Raw genomic sequence first — 23,337 nt, forward strand, 5'->3', positions numbered from 1 at the left:
TTCTCTAAAAAATATACAAATGGAAACGGATGAAACATTTGGTAAGAGGAGAACATGCAACTTTGACATTCCCTGACTTAGCCTACAACTAAACACATTCACTTACCGAAACTCGGGGGCATCTACTGTGCCTTTTACCACAAACTTAGTCACTACTCGGTGACATTCATCTATCCTGGCCTGCATCATTTTACTTTTCCCTGCCTCTGTGACAGGAGAAGCTACCGGTAGACTGCAGCGAGAACTGCCAGCATCTGAGCCAGCCAGACTCTGTCTTTCTCTCTCTTGTCACGGTTATCTAAATGCAATGCACAGTAATAGCAGGTTTTGCAATAAGGCAAATCACGCTAACATAATATGCAATGTTAGTTGATTAGTTACCGGCCCTATTAACAGGAGAAGACATGCAAACGTTACCGCTGCTGCTGGGTTGAGCTTCACTAGTTCGGAGCGAATCAAAAACACAACATTCATTTAACGTTATCTAGTGTTTTGTGAGCAAATGCTTCTGTATATTTGTAGAGTAAGCGTTTGAGCGTTTGTGCCGCTTAGGCACCATGTTTCCTACTGGGTAAAACAACATGGTGACATCATTCGAGGCGACTGGAATCGATAGGGGAATTGTTTGCAAAAATGGCAAACAATTCCAAGGTATTGAAACAGTGGGAACCGGTTCTCAACAAGGATCGGTGTTCAATTCCCATCCCTAGCCATAACGTTGTTGGTGCCTGTCGTAGTGGTAACCCCCCCCCCCCCCCCCCAAATGATGGACACCAGAGGTAAAGGAAGCCACCATGACTCACACAGTGGCTGAAGCAAAAACTTGGGTGTGGGAGGAGTTCGGAGATGTCTATTTCTGGGGCAAGGTCACCGAGGCAGTTAGACAACTCCTTGGTAGCAGGGGCCTGAAGGCTCTGGGTGTTGGTGGCAGGAGCCTGAAGGCTCTGGATGTTGGAGGGCAGTCTTGGTTGACACACCTCTACAATGTTGCATGGAGATTAGGGGTGATACCTCTGGATTGGCAGACTGGGATGGTGGTTTCCACAGGGTTTGTTCCAACTATAGTGGGATCAGACTCCTCAGCCTCACTGGGAAAGTCTATGCTGGCAAGGAGAGTCCATCTGTTAGTCAAACTTCAGATACAGGAGGAACAATGGGCTTTTCATCCTGGTCATGGAACACTGGACCAGCTCTTTATCCTTGCTTGAGGCTGCATGAGAGTTTGTCCAACCAGTCTAGATGTGCTTTGTGGACTTGGAGAATACATTCGACCATGTCCCTCAGAGGTCCGTGTGGGTGGCGCTTACCTATTTCTATGGGCTATTTGATCCGTATACAATGCTGCAGGAGCTTGGTCTGCATAGATTTAGCAGCATAACATCAGCAATTTCAGTCTTACAATCTCCTTTAAGAGGGCAATTCGCCATTCAACCCTAGTATAGTTTATACTGCATAGGGACCTCCATCCTGACTTCTAACAACATTGGTCATAATCAGTAGGTCAACCCCGAAATTTATCTCCAAGACATTAATATGTTGTAAGTGTGGTCAACTGTTGACATTTTCCTGTTGGGGAATGTTGCATCGATGAACAGGCATGCTTTTCTGTGTAAATAAATCTGACAATTCATAGTAGTTCTCTAAATCCAATTCAACTACTTGCAATTCTGAGATGATATGGCTACTGACCATTTTCTATTGACCCATTGTACATAAGAGAATGCCAGTTTTCCTTCAAAATGATGCTGAACTCCCAGGATCCAGAAAAGTATATGTTATCAGTTACTGGGGGCCTTTCTTGGACTTCACTCACTGGGATTATGGAGAGAGCACTGTTTTGCTCACTGACCCCAGTAATACCACTGCTTTGAACAGAATACAGAGACCCTTCATGTTCATGTGATGGTTCTCCTTCTCCTTTAGTTTGAACTGAAAAACTTTCTCCCTTCTTGGGGTGGACATGGGTGTTTCTGATTACACGACACATTTCCTACAGTCCTTGCTTCATACAGCTATAAAATACACCCCATTCTCTTTCAAAAAGGAAAATCTTTCACTGTGCAATGTTCCTTCAAATGAAGGACACAGATTTAGCATATGCCCAGCTCCACAAAACAAGTAGACTTTTGCTACATCTGAACCTCGTTCTCACCTCAATGCAGGGTCAACCTCCCTTTTCACTTTTGACACAGCAGTAGCAAAATTCCTCGTGTTAGTTCTAGGGAGGAGCTTGGAAAGAAAAGCATCTGGACTTCTTTAAGTTATTTGAAGATGTTTCAGTTCTAGGGTCAAATTGTGGAGAGTCCCAGATTTAAGCCCTAAGGGAGTGTCCCTTCAAGAGGGACAAAGGACCCCCTATTGATCCTCTACCTAAACACACGAGCTAAAGTGTGAAAATGGGTGTAGGTCACAATCAGCCAAGGTTTCAGGTGAGTTCATTGTGTAACCTAGCCCCAACCTATCATGTGATTTCCTGAGGTTAGATGGCCCAGGATGCGAGTGGGCGTTAAGGCGCCTGAGAAGGGATTTCAAAACTAGATTGCGGATGGCAGACAGCTGGTGTCGTAAACCACCACCTCTGTTCAAAGATGGCCATTCACAGTGGACATAGATGGCTTCATTCAATCCTCTTTCGAACCATCTGTCTTCTCTGTTCAAAATGTGAACACTTGCATCCTCAAAAGAGTGACCTTTGTCCTTTAGATGCAGATGAACAGCTGAGTCTTGTCCCGTGGAGGATGGCTCTTCTATGTTGTGCCATACGTTTATGAAGTGGCTGTTTGGTCTCTCCAATGTAGAGGTCTGGGAATTCCTCACTACACTGTACAGCATACACTATATTGTTAAGTTTGTGTTTAGGCGTTTTGTCTTTTGGATGAACCAGTTTTTGTCTGAGTGTGTTGCTGGGTCTGAAGTAAACTGGGATGTTGTGCTTGGAGAAGACTCTCCTGGGTTTTTCCGATATACCAGCTACATAGAGGATGTTGTTGCATTTGTCTTTCTTATCCCCCTTAGCTGGTGTTTGGTCTTCTTTTCTGTGCATCTTTGCTGACTTGCTGACTTGATGAAACACCAATTAGGAAAACCGCATGTTTTAAGAGCTTTCTTTACATGTGTGTGTTCCTTCTTTTTCCCTTCAGACTTAGAGGGAACAGTTTCTGCCCAGTGTTGTAAGGTCCTTATTACTCCAAGTTTGTGTTCCAGAAGGTGGTGGGAGTCAAAGAGGTTGAGGTTTCCATTCTCTTCAATGCACACGGCACAGTCCAGGAATGGCAAACAGTTATCCTTTGTGTCTTCCCTGGTGAACTTGATGTTTTTATCCACAGCGTTAATGTGAGCAGTGAAGGATTCCACTTCTTATGTTTTGATTTTGACCCAGGTGTTGTCTACATATCTGTACCAGTGGCTAGGTACTCTCCCTTTAAAAGAGCCAAGGGTCTTTCTTTCCATTTCCTCCATGTGAATGTTGGCTACAATAGGTGACACCGGGGAGCCCATGGCACATCCATGTTTTTGTCTGTAGAAACCCCCATTGTATATGAAATATGTGGTGGTAAGGCAGAGGTCTAACAGTGTGCAAATCTGATTGGGAGTGAAGTTGGTTCTATCTTCCAAGGAGCTGTCTTCTTGTAGTCATTTTCTGACAGTCTCCACTGCCTCCGTGGTAGGCATGCAAGTGAAGAGACATCAAAGGACACCATAGTTTCATCTGGATCCAGAGTAAGCTTCTGGACCTTGTCGGTGAAGTCAGTGGTGTTCTTGATGTGATGTGGGGTGTTCCCCACAAGAGGTGCTAGAATGGTAGCAAGGTGTTTCGAAATGTTGTAAGTGGCTGAGTTTATGCCTCTAACAATGGGTCTGAGTGGGACACCTTCTTTGTGGATCTTAGGAAGTCCGTAAATGCAGGGTATGGTATCCCCTGGGTATAGGCAATGATAGGACAAAATCATTGAAAGCCCTACATATCACCTGTGACATTATTCAAACTGCGAAAATCTCTGCACGGCCACCATCAACCGTCTGATTTGGGCACCATGTGTAGCGGAGAGGCCCAGGCACTATTCGAGCGCTGTACGATGCCGAGGCGCTCCATGGTTGCAAACTTTTCCCAAGCGATGGGGAATTTCTGTCATGGCGCAGTGGCCTGTGGAAATGGGATGGACTCAAGTGCAGATTCAAAACCGGAGGCCAGGGGTGAGGTGTAACGAAAAGAGATTTTATTTTACAATGCTCAGAGGCTAACAGAAAGTGCAGACTAGAATCAATGAACATAAACTAGATGTCTGAGGCGAGAGAAAATACTGTGATGATAACTAGATGGCAGGGATAACTGGGTGCAGGTACTGGGCAGGGGAAACTGTGGCGGGCCAGGGCACTGAAACAGAGGAGAGAGCAGTCAGGGGAATCCCACAGAGGGTTGCGAGTGAATCTAAGGATAGTACACTGAGCTGTCTTACAAGCTTGCAGGTGGGGTTGCGTGGAGGGGGGAGGCAGGAGAGGTCCAGGTGGGTGCTGTATGCAATGCAGGGAGGCAGGCAGGAGAGAATGGCAGTTCCAAAACGGAGAGGGATTACCGGCGGCAGCAAACTGGTATCCAGGAGAACTTGGTAGGTGGGTTTCAGAGGCTGACGAGAAAAACAGAGATACGGTTAATACACACGATGAGTCACCAAGGAACGGACATGAGGCCGAGAACTGACTAAAGTTGGCAGATAATCTGGCGAAGACCAGTTGAGTGCGCTGGTCATAAATACTGCTGGTACGATTGCCATCAGGTGAGGAACAACAAAGACTCCACCCAGTGGGGAGGAGCCGATGCTGTGGAAAACCACCCAGACCACGACAATTTCGTAGGGTTGAGGAGGCACGCCTGTGCAAACACCGGGGGACCAAACATGGTGATATAATGTTCAACCCTGTGTTTCAATTCAGTTCAATTTTATTTATATAGCGCCAAATCACAACAACAGTCGCTTTATATTGTACAGTATATCCTATAATAATAGATACAGAGAAAAACCCAACAATCATTTGACCCCCCATGAGCAAGCACTTTGGTGACACTGAGAAGGAAAAACTCCCTTTTATTTATTTATTTATTTTTTCTTTTGCCTGCCCCGTTTGGCTTTTTTGCCATCAGAATTATTGTCTAAAGGCAAAGAAAGATGCCCAATGGATTTACTTTACTAAATTGACCATCCCAGGCTGGGATGGAAAAACTCCCTTTTAATAGGAAGAAACCTCCGGCAGAACCAGGCTCAGGGGGGGTGGCCATCTGCTGCGACCAGTTGGGGTGAGAGAAGGAAAACAGGATAAAGACATGCTGTGGAAGAGATACAGAGATTAATAACAGGTACGATTCAATGCAGAGAGGTGTATTAACACATAGTGAGTGAGAAAGGTTACTGGAAAGGAAAAACTCAATGCAATCATGGGAATCCCCGGGCAGCCTACGTCTATTGCAGCATAACTAAGGGAGGACTCAGGGTCACCTGGTCCAGCCCTAACTATATGCTTTAGCAAAAATGAATGTTTTAAGCCTAATCTTAAAAGTAGAGATAGTGTCTGTCTCCCCGAATCCAAACTCGAAGCTGGTTCCAGAGAAGAGGGCCCTCTCATTCTACTTTTAAATACTCTAGGAGCCTGCAGTGCGAGAGCGAAGTGCTTCAATTGGGTGATATGGGTTTCGTCGTTGTTCTAAAGGCTATATGTGCAAAAGCAACACCGAGCCATGATTATCAATAAAAACAAATGAACAGGTAACCCTCTTATTACAATATCAATAATCTAATATAAAAGGTATAAACCTTTCCTGTTGACAAGATGTTGGGGCTGCTGCATAACCAACGTCTGCAGCAGCCTAAACATGGGAATACTGACGACCTGCACAAATAAATACATAAAAAGCACTTCTGAGATGTTTTTATGTCTTTTCTTTGCTCCAAGCAACTTGTTCTCTGTGTGCCTTTCTCTTGTTTGTATACATTTTCTTTTTCTCTCTGGTTCTTGGCGAAGTCGGTTGCACTTTTCTCCTCTCCTCCCTTATCTTCCCTGCTTAGCCTCTTGTGTCCTTTTCCAGTCTTGTGTATTTTGTATTACTTTTCCCTGGAACACTCTCTCACAGTCTGTTCTCTAAAACCTAAAGAGGAATTATGGATTTGATCAACTGGTCCCTGAATGCAATTGACACCCTTTTCTCAACAAGAAGTCTGGGCTCGGGTGAGCCTGAGTGTTGAAGATATCTAGCTATTCGGAGCCATGATAACAGGGTTCTTGCTGATCGGAGCTGGCTTGGCCCTGGCTTGGCCCTGGCTTGGCCCTGGCTTATCGAAGATTAAAGAAAGCGGAATCGGCTGTTTAAAACCCCACAAGGCTGCCTGCAGGGATTGAATCGATGGGACGAGTGGTGAGTTCTCAAAATGGGCTCATTGAGCGCAGCACAGATAAGATCTTGGAGAAGCTTACGGCTGCTGTGAACACTCAGAATAAGATCTCTGAGCGAAAATTTGATTACACCTTGGAGAAGCACTCAGAATAAGACCTCTGAGCGAAAATTGATTACATCTTGGAGAAGCTCACTGCGGTCGTGAGTTCTCAGAATCTGCTCTTTGAGCACAAGAAGGACAACATCACGGAGCGTAAGTTTGATAACATCATGGAGATGCTCACATCTCTCCAACAGGAGATTGAGAGACCAGTGTCGGACTGTTAGAACAGCTTTGAAATTCACATGAGTTGTTCGCACTAAAGTAAAAACCACCATCGCTTCATGCGGCTACCACTTTGGCGCCAGCTATGATCTCAAGGCTGGAGCTGAACAAAAACACCCTGATAACAGACTGTGCTTAGACTGTTCCTCCCCTATGCAAGGCCACCTGGGTTGGCTGGAAGACTGTTTACTTAGCCTGGCAGGGCGAAGGACACTGTCTCAGCTGAACTCTGGACACACACGCATACACAAAAACTGATACACACTCATCCCCCCTCCCTTTCCAAACGCCTTCAATGCTTGTCCCCTCCCGGGGAAGATGGCGGTCGACTGGACCAGCGCAGACATGCTGCAGGACCGGATGCGATGTCTACACCAGCTCTCTATTACCCTTTACCCGCCCCTGTTGCTTGTCTCGTGTTTCTGTGGTGTATTGATAGCCATGTGCTTTTTGTATGCGCTGAGGTATTTTGTTTCTTTTTCTGTTCTCAAACTGATCTCCTCCTTGTTTCATTGTGTTTTCTGTTTGTCTGTTCATCCTTTTGTATAAAATGTTCTAAAAAGTTAAATAAACTACAACCCCCCCCCCCCCCCCCTCAAAACCAAAGAAATGACCATAGAACTTTGGCTAAATGATCTGGCATAGATAGGTGATGACATGATTAGAACCTGCAGCATGTTAAGTCATAATAACAGGTTAAATCCTTGAGTTATGAAGTAGGTCTCTTCTTACTTTTGTGACAAGCGGTATACATTACCATGCTCAGTGCTGGGAAGTAACGGAATACATGTACAAGCATTACTTATTTAAAATACAAAATATGAGTAACTGTATTCCATTACAGTTATCGTTTTAAAAGGTGGTATTCAGAATACAGTTACTTTGTTAAAATAAAAGGATTACACAGCAGCTTTTTCCTGTTTCATATGTTAAGCTATGCCCTCTCTATTTTTGGTAATTCCACGCGGGTAGAAACCTAAACAAAACACGCATTAAGAGGCTCTAATGTCTGTGTCTCAATCTCGCGGCCCATGTCACCTCTACTTGCCATGATGCCACATCGCTTGAAGTGAAGAAATATTTTTAAAAATTATTTTTCAAAAAATTTTTTAAAATGAAGGCAATAGGCAGAGTGTTACAGGCATAGCCCTAAAGAATGTAGCCTCATGGGCAGTGTAGTCTGTGCTGCAGGGAGAATGGACTGCCATACCCATTATGTGTCTGTGAGCGCCAGGAGAGTCTACAAGTACAAGTTGTCACTGACCAGAAACAGGAGATGGAAGCATGTAAATATAATAATAACCATTGCAGCCTATAAGAGTGCCTGACAAGCCCAGTTGTAAGTAAGCTATTAAGACTTGACTGTATACTGTGTTTGTGTTTTCCTCCGAAACAATAAGTTCAGTTGGAGCAGCCTTTCAACACCTCACTCTGTCTCTCACTAGCAAAGTTGAACCAGGCAATAAAGTAAAGCTAATTTTCGGCCACGAGCCCGACACGGAACCCAATGTACTAGCCAGAGGTCTCTTTACTACGGTTTGGAGCCGCGTACCTGTTTTATATATACGCGGAATAGTTTTCTATAACAAATCGCTGGAAAAAGTGCAGTCTTATCTAATGTCAACCCACTGTTACTCATTTTATATTAAAATTTAAAAATATAGTTGGTATAGATATGGCGAGTAGCCTTCAGAAATAGTAATAAATCACACAGCAATAGTACATTAATGTAGTTGTAAAACGCATGACAACAGTAATCCAAAGTATTCAGAATACCTTTGTTCTGTTATAAATAAAAGTTGTAAAATGTTGTATCACTAAAATATCATTTTGACTCAGTTTGTTATTCATTATGTGTTTACAGCACCCTCTGTGGTTGCTCCAAGCAATACATTTTAGAAACTGCTTTATTTTGAAAAAACTTCATTGAGCAGGAAGAAAATAATAATGGATTGTCCAGCATCCAGCATCCAGCATGTCCAAATTAACACTGTCAGATTTGATTTCAACACTATTAAAGTGTCTATATGGGTCCACACCAGAAAGTGTTAATTTAACTCTTTTTGGAGAGTTGGTACGTTAACTCCGATTTTGTGTTAAACACCAAATCTGTCTGGAGTTGATAATTTAACACTTGGTCTTAAGAGTTTATATATTAACTCTCAAAGATTATTTTAGTTTAACTACATAAGAGTTATCTTCTAATTCATTCTAAAAAGCGGGAATTTTACTGTTCTGAACTTCTAGAAATTTATTTTGGAAATAAACATTTACTAAAAAGATGCAATGGTTTTTGAAAAACATTTATTCTGAACTGTGCACCACAATTTCAAAACATTTTCTGAAAGATGTAACAGTATACATGTTCTCACTTTCATTAGAATTGTGTTTATCAAAAGGTCTGACATGGTAAATGCAAATAACAGCATTCTCATCACTTATTTCTTCAATACAATATGCATGTCCTTCATTCATCCCTTTGTGGAACTTCAGCGCACTTCTGCTCTCCCCCATATTCCATCTTCACAAGCATATCCTGTGCGGAGATTGAATAAAAATTAGTTGACACTAATTAATGGCACAAATAATCCAGTAAACAATTGCAGCACAGTAAAAAAAAATGACTTACCAAGCATGGCAAACAACTCAAATATGTAGAGCAAAATGTTCTGAAACGGCTTCACTTCAGCTTCGATTGGAGCCGTGCTGGGGGCGGAGTCTGTGAATTTACTCTATTGGTGTCATAGCCCCTGTAGGAGTTCAGAGTTAAGAGGTCAAGAGTTAATGTTTCCATTTTAACACCTCCAGATTTGACAGAGAAACACTCATTTTTAACACTCGATTTTAACTACTATCATTTTACACCTCAGAGTTACATTAAAAGAATGTGACTCTACTTAGAGTAAAATTAACTCTACTTTTGCAAGAAGACTATTAACACCAAAACATTTAACACTTTTGAATTTGCTGTGTATGTACTTAAAGTATAAGTTCTTACTTTGCTTTTGTGCAATAAGTTGCCTGCTAATGTAATATTTGGCTGTAAAGCTAGTCCCTTTGTTAAGCTAGTTAGCCGCGATTTTGGATGTCATCTGGGATAGCATCGATAGTACAAGTTTATATAATAAGACATATGACATATGCTATGTAGTAGCAATGTGGTATATAAGTGCATATTATGCTGCACATATGTATATCATGACTGTATTGTTTGTCTTGTTTTTAGTTTCACCCTTTTGAATGTCAGTAAACCTGTTAACAACGTTCATCGATCTTCAGAGTTGTGATATAAGAAAGGTGTTAACGCCCCTGCATCAGACAAGCACCCATAACGGCACAACATTATTCTCATTCAGTAATGTAACGGAATACGTTACAAAATATATTCTGGAGCATGTATTCTGTAATCTGTAGTGGAATACATTTTAAAAGTAACCTTCCCAACACTGACCATACTTTTGAATAGTCAGTGCAAAAGAGTGTCTTTGAGTTTCAGTTACTGGCCAGTTTTGCCTGGTTTGTTTTCTTATTAGTGTTAGTGTATATTGATTATAATGTATGTGCTTACTCCAAATAAGGTATAAATTCAAGGAAAATTAATAAATGCTGTTCAGATTTTAAATTCTCTTTAATTGTACTGCCAACAAATAACAACTTCAGTCAGCACAACCCCTGTGGTCTTGGTCGAAGTGTTTTAATGAACATACAGTTACGTAATTGTTACATACACCAAGAGGCTGAAAGGAGTAAATGACAGTGAATGCCAAATTTCTCACTAGTCTAATACTTTATACATGTGGAATAAATAATATCATGATGACATACATGCCAAACTGAGAGCTAAATAAAACAAGTAGAAAAGTGGCCAAAAGGTTTTTGGCAATGGTGAGGCTGAACAAAATCTTTACAATTGATCCTTAATGTTGTCCTTTGTTTCCTTTCAGTGAAAAAAACAAAATGAAAAAAAATATATATATATATATTATATAGACACAAGTTAGAAGGTTATCACCCAAAAGGGGTTTTCACGGTTGTTGTGGCAATGCAGCTTAATAATATTATAAAAGTATGTAGCGTCTATAGAGTACAGAGACATAACAAATCACTTGGAATGTAAATGAAATCATCAAACTTAAACTTCTCAGTTCCTTTTCAGAAAGCCCAAACCTCTCTGGAATGGCATCAACAGCACCACAAAATAATAAAAAAACAACAACAACAACAACAAAAAGCAAACAAACAAACAAACAAAAACCCCCAGAAAAGATTCAGATAATAATTCAGAATAGTTAACCTTAAGGATCAGTGCAGTCCCATTTAAATTTGATGATGTTTTTCATTTTCATGGATCTGTTCCTGGAAAATTTTGTCCTTGAAAGCAAACTTTAAACTGTGTCTGTTGAGTGTTGAGTTCAAGTAACCAAAAAAAGTTATTATTTTTAAGTCATACAGTGGGGCAAAAAAGTATTTAGTCAGCCACCGATTGTGCAAGTTCCCCCACCTAAAATGATGACAGAGGTCAACTGTGAGAGACAGAATGTGAAGAAAAAATCCATGAATTCACATGGTAGGATTTGTAAAGAATTTATTCGTAAATTAGGGTGGAAAATAAGTATTTGGTCAATAACAAAAATACAACTCAATACTTTGTAACATAACCTTTGTTGGCAATAACAGAGGTCAAACGTTTACTATAGGTCTTTACCAGGTTTGCACACACAGTAGCTGGTATTTTGGCCCATTCCTCCATGCAGATCTTCTCGAGAGCAGTGATGTTTTGGGGCTGTCGCCGAGCAACACGGACTTTCAACTCCCGCCACAGATTTTCTATGGGGTTGAGGTCTGGAGACTGGCTAGGCCACTCCAGGACTTTCAAATGCTTCTAACGGAGCCACTATTTTGTTGCCCGGGCGGTGTGTTTTGGATCATTGTCATGTTGGAAGACCCAGCCTCGTTTCATCTTCAAAGTTCTCACTGATGGAAGGAGGTTTTGGCTCAAAATCTCACGATACATGGCCCCATTCATTCTGTCCTTAACACGGATCAGTCGTCCTGTCCCCTTGGCAGAAAAACAGCCCCATAGCATGATGTTTCCACCCCCATGCTTCACAGTAGGTATGGTGTTCTTGGGATGCAACTCAGTATTCTTCTTCCTCCAAACACGACGAGTTGAGTTTATACCAAAAAGTTCTACTTTGGTTTCATCTGACCACATGACATTCTCCCAATCCTCTGCTGTATCATCCATGTGCTCACTGGCAAACTTCAGACGGGCCTGGACATGCACTGGCTTCAGCAGCGGAACACGTCTGGCACTGCGGGATTTGATTCCCTGCCGTTGTAGTGTGTTACTGATGGTGACTTTTATTACTTTGGTCCCAGCTCTCTACAGGTCATTCACCAGGTCCCCCTGTGTGGTTCTGGGATCTTTGCTCACCGTTCTCATGATCATTTTGACCCCACGGGATGAGATCTTGCGTGGAGCCCCAGATTGAGGGAGATTATCAGTGGTCTTGTATGTCTTCCATTTTCTGATGATTGCTCCCACAGTTGATTTTTTCACACCAAGCTGCTTGCCTATTGTAGATTCACTCTTCCCAGTCTGGTGCAGGTCTGCAATACTTTTCCTGGTGTCCTTCGAAAGCTCTTTGGTCTTGGCCATGGCGGAGTTTGGAGTCTGACTGTTTGAGGCTGTGGACAGGTGTCTTTTATACAGATGATGAGTTCAAACAGGTGCCATTCATACAGGTAACGAGTGGGGGACAGAAAAGCTTCTTACAGAAGACGTTACAGGTCTGTGAGAGCCAGAGATTTTCCTTGTTTGAGGTGACCAAATACTTATTTTCCACCCTAATTTACGAATAAATTCTTTACAAATCCTACCATGTGAATTCATGGATTTTTTTTTTCACATTCTGTCTCTCACAGTTGAAGTGTACCTCTGGTGCAAGTTACTGACCTCTGTCATCATTTTAAGTGGGGGAACTTGCACAATCGGTGGCTGACTAAATACTTTTTTGCCCCACTGTATTAGTATAATCCCATTTAACCACCAACTTAATTAAAAATAAGTTATGAGTTAGAAACTACTGTTAAAAGGTACGTGAAGTCACGAATTTATGATAAATAAAGTATGCACCATCTTAATCAAAATATTTAAACTACTTGGATCTTTAGGTTTATCAGATCTAACTTACTTGGGGTTATGTAGCATTTTCTTTTCTTTTTTTAGGCATGGGAATGGGTGGTGACATTACAGAAATATATATTTATTGGCAAAATCCTTAGTGTTATAATACAAAATTTTAAATTCTGAGTGCTAAATTGCTTGGATCAGCAACATTTTGTAGTACTTAAAATCAGCAGTCTGTTTGATATCATTTACAGTCCACTGTTCTACTTTACAAAAAATGTATTGAAGACAAGCATTTGTTAAAAGATGTTAATTAGTAGAAATATAGTTGCAGATATGGTTCTACAAAGATCATTTTTTGTTTATATGATAAATATGAACAGAGTAGATACTAAAGGAACCACAATGAAGAGAAATAAATAAATATAGAAACTAGTGATTGATGCAGATGTGAATGATGGCAGTTAATCAGAGTACATGTTAGACTCTCAGTTTTGACCTTGGTGTCCTTGGAATTCAGCTATGAACAGAGCTCAGAATAAGTCATCCCGTGAGGAATTATCTGATATAGATCTGCTACAGAAATGTTATTCTTCTTCACAAACTTAACACATGCACAAATTATGACATTTTGTTTTATTGTCTTATTCATCTTTTTTTTCCATGTTCTGTTGTTCAGCAAGAAGGACTCCTTAGAGTAGGCATCGGACGACTTCACCAATATTGGTGAAGTCGTCCAGGCTTCACATGGAAGAAATTAAAAATAAATAAAAAGGGTCAACAAGGATCAATCTTTCTTGATGAGTGTTTTCTTTAAGACAGGAGAAAAATCAACATATTTGTTGAATCCAGTGGCTTAAATTCTGTTTGGGTCAGATATACAGCATGCATAGTCTCGAGGTAGCTTTCATGGTCTATACGTTTTCTGACAACACAACCAGAATCATATCAATCAAAGATTTACAGAGACTACAAGGGACTTTTAGGGTACTCAGCTGTTGTGTGTAACTCAAAGGGTTCTTTCCTAAATGTAAACAGGCAATAGATCAGTATGTTTTAACAATTCATTGAAACATTGCCATAAATTCATTTTATTTTTAAATTTTTTAAAATTCATCCTAAAAATGTGCTCTGCATTCACATTTTTACTGTAATTCAACCTTTTTTTATTTGTTGAACTACTGCAGTAAGAGCAGAGTGATTCTGTTTCACTTGGAACATTTTGCAAAGAACCAGAAGTAACATTAGAATAACTGGATATTATTTCCTCACTGTGATTCTGGTTATACAAAAGTTATTTTATTTCAAAGATTACATTCAGATTATCTTTTAATTCACATTTAATTGCTTATAACAAATTTCTAGTTATCTAAAAAGTTTGACACACCTGAAATTTGGTGCAAAAAGTATGTTCCTAACACTTCCTCATTGTTAGTTTGGTTGTTTCCATGAAGAATACTTAAAGCTTGCAAAACTGCATCATTCAGTCTTTCACCCACCAATATAAAATAATGTTTAAAAAAACCTAAATAGCAGTCACATTTGTACTCAGTTTGTGGCACACACTCACAAATGCTCTCTGGAATATGCGAGTTGTAGCAGGCAGTGTGGGTTGTGCTGGTGACCCGGTGTACTGCTGTTTAAATATGTTGGGAAAGTACTAGTATGCTTGGCCTGTCTCAACTTGCAGCAGTCCCAGTACAGCTGAGTGGTCAGCCAGCTTCATTCTGCGCTGATTGGAGAGATTGACGTTCTTAGCCAGGTAATCCACAGCAGCTGTGGAGAATAGAAGACAGGATGGAGAGTTAATGAAGATTTGTTAGAATCCTTGCCGCTTGCAATTGATAAAATGGTAAATGGACTGAAAGTCACTAAGGCAAAAACTAATTAATACAAATACAAAGGAATAAGAACAAAACGGTTTACAAAAGGATTACAATGTGAGACAACCCAACCAGACAACCTGACAATGAACAGAGGGAATCTGACACGCTAAATACACACACAGAGGGGAACACATAACAACAGGGGAAGCAAAACTGAACACGCTGAACACAAGACAAAAGACTAAGATGCAGACCAAAATACATGGCATGATACAGGGATAAGAGGAAGGAACACACAGGGGAACAAGGCAGACTGAGGAGAAAAAGGGAGGTGACACAATGAGAGAAACATGGAAGTAATTAAGAAAGACGAGACACTGAGGGAGAGAGAGAGACAGACAGGACGGGCTGGGGAGAACATACATGAATGCACATGACAGACAGGGGAGACAGAATGAAACACAAGGAGGGAAAATGTAAAGGGAAAAGGGAGACAAAACACAAAGGCATTACTGGGACCTGGGAAACATGCAGGGAAAGGCACGTAAACACAGATGACACGACAGACACGAGAGACCAAAACACAAGGGGACCCTAACAGACAAGAAACTAAACATAGTCAATCACCCAGGAACACAGAATAAACTAAAGACTAACTAATGAACCTTAAACCATCATCATAATATATAACAATCACCAGAAGCCAAGAAACTCAAAATGCTGGGTCGGATGACCCAGAACCATGACACTACTTTTACATTATGAGTAAATCATGTTATTTCATGGTTTACTATTTATCCTGCAAACCTAAATGATCAGTTCATTTCCCCTTGTACTCATTCTTGATAGCACCTCCTGACAATGTGTTATGACTAGAATAGAATAGAATTAGAATAGAATAGAATTCAACTTTATTGTCATTGCACATGCACAGGGCAACGAAATGCAGTTTGCATCCATCCAGAAGTGCTTAGTGATATAGATATATTACAATATATATTAGCAATAATATAGATATGTAAGTATATTACAGAAATGGGTCTATTATGTTATAATGTACACGGTATGAAGTATGTTGTGAATATTCTATAACTATAAGTATGTACAGGCTGTAGTGAGTACAAGCTGTAGTGAGTACAAGCTATGTACAGGATATGGACAGGATATAAATATGAAAAACTATACAGAATATGAAATAAATAACTTTACAGGAATCTGAGATATACAGCTATACAGAAATGGGAACTATGCAAGTTGTAAACAGTTGTAGGGTTAAAAATTATCGTATGTACAGAATGATTGTTTACACAGGGCTATACAGTAGTGCAGTTAAGGTAAGTGAGGGTGTGGATAATTTCTACAGAGGCTATATAAAGTGCTAGTGGTTGTGAGTGGTGGTTCACTCCATGTTATTATTGTGTGTTTGAGGGTACAGTTGTCCATTGTGTGTGTGTGTGTGTATGTTCAGTCCATGAGTTAACGTGGGTCAGATGTCAGGAGGCAGAGTTCAGGAGTCTGACAGCTGTGGGGAAGAAGCTGTTCCGGTACCTGGTGGTCTTAGTCCGGAGGCTCCTGTAGCGCCTCCCAGAGGGCAGGAGGGTGAAGAGTCCATGTGATGGGTGACTGGGGTCTTTGATGATTTTCCCAGCCCTTTTCAGACACCGCTTCCTGTAGATGTCTTTTATGGCAGGAAGTGGTGCTCCGGCGATGCGCTGGGCAGTTTTCACGACCCTCTGCAACACCTTCCGGTCCGAGGCAGAGCAGTTCCCGTACCAGACTGTTATACAGTTGGTCAGGATGCTCTCGATGGTGCAGCGATAGAAGTTCACCAGGATGTCTGAGGACAGGTGGTTCTTCCTCAGAGTCCTCAAGAAGAAGAGGCGCTGGTGAGCCTTCTTGACCAGCTTGGAGCAGTTGGTCGTCCAGGTGAGATCCTCGGAGATGTGGACTCCCAGGAACTTGAAGCTGCTCACACGCTCCACAGCCGTCCCCTTAATGTGGATGGGTGGATGTGGGTCAGCATTCCTCCTGTAGTCCACGATGAGCTCCTTGGTCTTCTCGGTGTTAAGCAGCAGGTTGTTTGTGTCGCACCACTCAGCCAGACGATCCACCTCCTCCCTGTAGGCGGCCTCATCGTTGTCACTGATGAGGCCAATCACCGTGGTGTCATCTGCAAACTTAATGATGGTGTTGGAACCATCAGCAGGTCTGCAGTCGTGGGTGAAGAGGGAGTAGAGGAAAGGGCTCATCACACAGCCTTGTGGTACACCGGTGTTCATTGTGATGGTAGATGAGCAGCGGTTATCCAGCTGGACATGTTGGGGGCGGTTGGTCAGGAAGTCCAGTAACCATTTGCAGATGAGGGAACTGATGCCCAGGTCTGTCAGTTTCCTGATGAGTTGTGAGGGGTGGATTGTATTGAATGCTGAACTGAAGTCTATAAACAGCATTCTGGCGTAGGTGTTGTTGTTGTCCAGGTGTGAGAGGACAGAGTGCAGTGCGATGGAGACTGCATCCTCTGTGCTCCTGTTCTGGCGGTATGCGAATTGGTGGGGGTCCAGGGTGGGGGGGAGACAGGATTTGAAGTGTGCTAGGACCAGCTGCTCTAAGCACTTAGTGATGATGGGGGTGAGTGCTACTGGGCGGTAGTCATTGAGGCAAGATGGGTTGGAGTTTTTGGGTATCGGGACGATGGAGGTGGATTTGAAGCAGGCCGGTACCACAGCGTGGGCCAAGGACAGGTTGAATATGTCTGTCAGCACTCCTGCAAGCTCCTCAGAACACGCTCTGAGAACACGCCCGGGGATGCCATCGGGACCTGCAGCCTTGTGGACATTGATCCTGCTCAGCACCGCTCCTACATCGGTGGGGGAGAGAGTCAGAGGTTGGTGGTCTGGCGTCACGTCTGCTTTGGTTGTGGGGTTCCCTCGCTCAAAACGAGCATAAAAGTTGTTGAGCTCGTTGAGGAAGGAGACTAAGAACAACAGTGGCATTTCACTGCACAGGGTACTGCTTTGTCATTTTTCATTGTCCAGGGCTGCACTTCAAGTGAGTGTATTGTTTGATGAGAAAGCCTGAAAAACTGTTAAAAGGGTGTTCTTTCTGGTCTATCTTGGGATTATCTGATCATATGTCTCTCTAATGTTGTAGAGTATTTATCTTTCAGTATAAAGAGAACTGGAGTGTAGGACGAACAGAATTTTTGATTTTAGCTTTTCTTTTTCCACTTTGCTGTTTGTTTATATGTAGGTACCAAAACTGCTTGGTTAAACTCTTAAGCACAAATTAGAAGGCAATCTTGTCCCCTATCATTTCTTCATTTTTTAAATCACCATGATTGTGAAGAGAACTTGTAGAAGGCAAAGGAACTCAGACTCAAGATATCTTATACATGTGCACACATGGACGATCGTCCCTCACCGTCCAATCCATCCTGCACCAGACGAGTGCAGGACAAATGTGAGACAGAGGAAAGACCGCCCAGGGCTTTCAGAGCTTTCTTTATTTATACTTAACCCAAGCTTTCAGGGAAGTAGGAGTGGCAAAAACATTTCCACAAAAGGAGAAAGAGACCGTTAGCTTGCCTGTTAACAAAGGAGGTAGTATGTATGTATAGAAATTCAGACATTCCCATATAATGAGAGAGAGACCGTTAGCCTGCCTGTTAACAAAGGAGGTAGTATGTATGTTACAGCATTCCTCTGCACATCAGTTTTCACTCCCTTTTCCTGTGTGGTAGTTTCAATTCAACAGCTCTTCTTCCTTTAAATGAAGCTACAACTAAGCATAATCACAAAACTCAAAAATCTCTCAACAATGATGATGAGAATTTTTGATCAGCAGAGGAAATTTGGTCTTGTGATGTACCAGTGCGTATATGTATGAGGTAACTGTTTTGATTTGATTGATGTATAAAAAATAAAGTACTTAATTACTCACAAGTAATTTGATATTCAATTCAATTCAATTTTATTTATATAGCACCAAATCACAACAAAAGTCGCCTCAAGGCGATTCATGATATACTACTCTGTACATTACTTTCATGTGACTCCATAAATTAGTGTTTCCTAACCTTTTGGAGCCATCGCACATATTTCACAAAAGAAAAATCACATGGCACACCACCAATCAAAATTTTTTCCTCGCACCAGGCTCTGTTTGTCCCCAGTATACCTTTCTTGCTTTCTTCTGGCCACTACTCATGCTAGGGCCTTCATCTGGGTCAGAATTTTTTCCAGGACCCAGGTCAGATTGACTACTTTTTTCAAATCTCACAGCATGACTATTATGCAATTTCTTCTTCTGTTTTACCTGCAGTTGGCAACCTATTTAATTAGAGCAGATAGTTATACTAGTGCTAGTGGAAAAGAATGTAATTGTTCTGCCCGTTTCTCCCGCCGATGGCTTAGAGTACGAATCAGGTGGAACCAGATAATCTTCAACGGAACACCTGATCAACTGTTGGGAAACAGCCATAAATGACCATGGTCACATAATTACTATTTCCATACATAAACACAAATCCCGATACTAATGAGGACACATATGATCTTTTAGTTTTTATGCATGAACATGAAAACTGACAAAACAAGAAAAATTGAAAGAGACTTAGGAGAGAATGCCACAGTGACTTTTAAAAACATGAACACATACAAATGCGCTTGCTCATCACTGCCTTTATTGTGTGTTGAAGAGGCTCTGGCTGCTGAGCTGGGGTCAACATACACTCACCTTTACATCATTCTGGGTTCTAGCCAGTGTTGGGAAGGTATTCCAAAATGTATTATTCCACTACAGATTACAGAATACATGGCCCAACATGTATTTTGTAATGTATTCCATTAAGTTACCCAATGAGTTAAGTTACTCAATCTGTCTCACAGAAACATGGCTAAAAGACTCAGCCTTCCCGATCCATGGCTGAGTCCATGGCAGAGTGAAACAGTTCAGGGGGTCGGCCCCACAGAAGGTTGTGGAGGCAACACAAATCCAAAAGCCGGCCGTGCGGAAGGCAGCGGCGGCGACACAAATCCGGAGACCGGCAGCGCGGAAGGCAGCGGTGGCCACACTGTTCAGGCGATGGTGATAGTCGGACGGGCTCCTCAGACCCCCCCAGCGGAAGCCGCAGGCGACGGTGATGGCCAGACGGGCTCCTCGGACCCCCCCAGCGAAACTAGGAGGCGGGAGCGGATCTTCGTGCCCCCCCAGCAAAGAATGAAGGCTGAAGCAGCCCCTCGGACCCTCCAGCGAAGGCCAAAGCGGCTCTTCGGACACTCCAGGAAAGACCGAAGGCTGAAGCGGTTTCTTGGACCCCCAGCAAAAGCAGGAGGCTGGAGCGGTTCCTTGGACCCCCCCAGCGAGAACAGTCACAGAACCAGTGTGAGCCAGTGTGAGCTTCTGGCACACACGAAACAAAACCAGCAGGCACGGGGGCCTCTGGCACACACAAAGCAAAACCAGCAGGCATGGGGGCCTCTGGCACACACAAAGCAAAACCAGCAGGCATGGGGGCCTCTGGCACACACAAAGCAAAACCAGCAGGCACGGGGGCCTCCAGCAAACATGAGGCAGACTGCTGCGCAGAGCACTGACCCTGCTCAGGCAGCAACAGCCGGGCACAGTCCTCAGCTGGCTCCTTAGCCTCCAGGGGTCCAGAGTCAGCTGAGGCCTGGAGTGAGTAAAAGTCTCAGAACAAGCCAGCTTTTGAGAAACCAGTTTAGTGTTAATATGTTTGTCTCTCTGCTCTGTATGGGAGGTAGAAAAACAGTCCTTAATGCGTTGTATTGCCATAGCTTCCTGTACAGAGGCAGGTGAAAGCGAAGGTTGTACAGGTGACAAAATAGAAGAATGAGTAGATGAGGAGGCAGGTAGCTGAAGAGATAACTGTGCTACTGGTGAGGCTAATGGCTAAACAGGTGACCGGGCTAAGGGTAAAGGTGTAGGCTGGGCTACTGACTGAATGGAAGCCTGAGTGGCTGACTGTAATGATGGTTTTAGCGGAAGTTAAGCTGGTGAAGAGGGGAAATCAGAGTCATTATTCTCCCCTGTCCCAAAACACAGAGCCCCCGAAAAAACAGTCCCAAAGACAGAAGTGGTGTAAAAAATGTCCCTTTGACTCACCACAGCCAGCTGCTTAGATGTCAGCCGTTGTCCGCTGCTGCCAGACGAAGTCTGCTAATTCCCGAGCTTGCACTGCCGCCTGGGCTTTATGTAGATCGGCAATTAGATCTGTGAATCCTCTGGCCTGGTGGAGATGGGGATTTCCCTCGAGGATTGCCTCAATCGCATTCATTCCCACAATCTTCGCTCTTGTATTTGAGGTGTGGGTTATCCATTCCACCAGGCGTAGGACTTGCGCCAGATCACTCTCCCCAGGAAAGTCCGCTGGATCCATGTTTGTGGTCACTCCGTAATGTCACGGCTGGGGCAGCAGTCGTGTGGTGTAGTGAGACAAGGATCCAAAATGCAGGTACTGGCTGAGGTAGGCATGTATTTGTAGTGAAAGCAACGTACAAACCAAGAAATAAGGAACAGGGAGCAACTAAAACCTAGACTGGGAAATCTAATAAACAAACCTGAAAACATAAGGACACGGGGAGACACGCAGGGAAAGCACGAAGAAAGGAGAGCGGAGAGACGCAGGGAATACCAAATTACACAGACGGAGCAACAAGGAACACAGGCAGGCACACACTATAAATACACACAAGGTAATGAGGGAATGATACACCAGAGGGGAACACAGCTGAACCTAATGAGACACAACGAGACACAGACCTTCAAAATAGAACAGGAAACTCACAAACTGTTTTACAAACACAAACTCAGGGACATGAACAGAGCACAGGGGGGGGGGGGAGAACACAGGTAGGAATAATAGAACACTGAACACCAAAACCAAACCCTAAGAATTAATACAAAATCAGAAGAAACTAGAAAATAATAACAATAAACTCAAAACGCTGGGTCACCGACCCAGGACCATGACAGTTTTCTTTTTATTGTTTCTCGGTTATTCTGTTTCTTTCACTCCAGGACCGTGTGCACCTAATTTCATTCCACCTCATGTAAACATGTGATGCGAATAACACTAAAGAATCCTTGAATCCTTGAGCGTAACGTATTCTAAATACTTTGGATTACTTAATATATTGTCTTGCTCTTTACAACGACATGAATTATGTGATTTATTACTATTACTGAAGGCTACTAACCATACCAATACCAACTAGATATTTAAATCTTTATATAAAATGCCTAACAGTAATGTGGACATTAGGTAAGGCTGCACTTTTTGCAGTGCTTGTATAGAAAACTATTTCTGTATCAGTAATATGTTTTCTTTTTGTCTGTTAACAATCATGTGAAACTGCACATGATTATTTGCAGCTAGCAGGTTGTTAATGCTATCCATCAAATCTAAAAACACTATGTTAACACATGGAGATCCTGAAGGCTACTCCAAAAAGGATCGGATTATATTTTAAATATTTGTTAAACTCTCTTCCAAACCCCAGCTCTCTATTGTAAGTTTTGAGTGTTTACTAAAATGAAAATAAAAGCGTTCTAACTTCTCACTTGTCTGTTTTTATTCAGGCAAACATGTATAATATTTTTATTAAGAGAGATTAGGCTTTACCTTTTAAGACTTAAACTTAAGTGTTTCTGTCACGTAGTGATTGTGCTCAACTGTACAAAGCTTATTAGACATTATGAAACACATGATATGTAAAAGCGAATTTTTGAATTATCTTTTTTTTTTTCTTAAAGAAATCTACTACATCATGTGTAATTTTTTAGTTAAAACAGTTAAATTAAGAGGGAATGGCAATAAAAACTCTGGAGCTGTGATGTCATCAAGTATACTGCAGTTCCAACTATAGCATTCTCAGGAAGTCTGGTGACGAGTAGCCTTCATAAATAGTAATAAAATTCACACACCAATAGTACATCGTAGATACTGAAGTTTTGATCATCCCATTTATCTCCGGAATTTCCAAGTAAGAAATGCATACCTGCCCGTGCACTGCTGGCTCTGGGTCCATTGTCTAACTGATGCCACCAACATTAACAGGATGCTTACATTAGAGCCTCCTATTGTGTGTTTTGTTTGAGTTTCTGACAATCAGAATCAGAGAAACTGTATTAATCCCAGATGGAAAAAAAAGGCCATGGGTCAGACTCGAGCCCAGGCAGGCCACTCTCAGCCATGTGCCATAGGATTGCATGCTCTTCCAACTGACCTAAACCTGCACCCAACTGCATTTAATCACCAAAATTGGAGAAGGGATAGAGCTGGGATAGCCTAACATTAGTCAGGAAACAACAGGTGTGTATTCCACTTATTTCAATAAAGTAACTGTATTCTGATTACCACCTATTTAAACGGTAACTGTAATGGAAGACAGTTACTCATATTTTGTATTTTAAATACGTACCGCCTTTAAGCTATAAAGGTTGGACTTTTAACTGTATTTTTATAACTTTTAAAACTTTTTTTTTTTTTTTTTACCAATAAGGCCCTCGCTCATGGCCATTCACAATACACCAAAGTAATTTAATAACAAAATTTTGGGACTTTACACATTACTTCTTACAATCTGAGCTCAAAGAGTCATGCTGACAGATTTCTTTCATTGATTATGGCAGCATTTCTTCACCATGT

The 23,337-nt window shown here is 42.0% G+C and overlaps 1 protein-coding gene across 4 annotated transcripts in view; it reads right to left on the reverse strand.

Moving 5' to 3' along the window:
• Window positions 1–13,464: 13,464 nt before the first annotated feature.
• LOC146550617 (paired box protein Pax-7-like) overlaps window positions 13,465–23,337 on the reverse strand; it is a 107,752-nt gene continuing 97,879 nt past the window's right edge. For all 4 annotated transcript variants that reach the window (XM_085260858.1, XM_085260857.1, XM_085260860.1 and 1 more), the window contains exon 9: window positions 13,465–14,619. In XM_085260858.1, coding sequence (XP_085116984.1) covers window positions 14,504–14,619 — 116 coding nt within the window. In that variant the 3' untranslated portion in view covers window positions 13,465–14,503. The remainder of the gene's footprint in view (window positions 14,620–23,337) is intronic.

The sequence above is a fragment of the Mchenga conophoros genome, linkage group LG20 (assembly GCF_057382185.1).
Source record: "Mchenga conophoros isolate Kocher_MC1m ecotype Shallow Benthic linkage group LG20, M_conophoros_male_GT1.1, whole genome shotgun sequence".
Taxonomy (NCBI): domain Eukaryota; kingdom Metazoa; phylum Chordata; class Actinopteri; order Cichliformes; family Cichlidae; genus Mchenga; species Mchenga conophoros.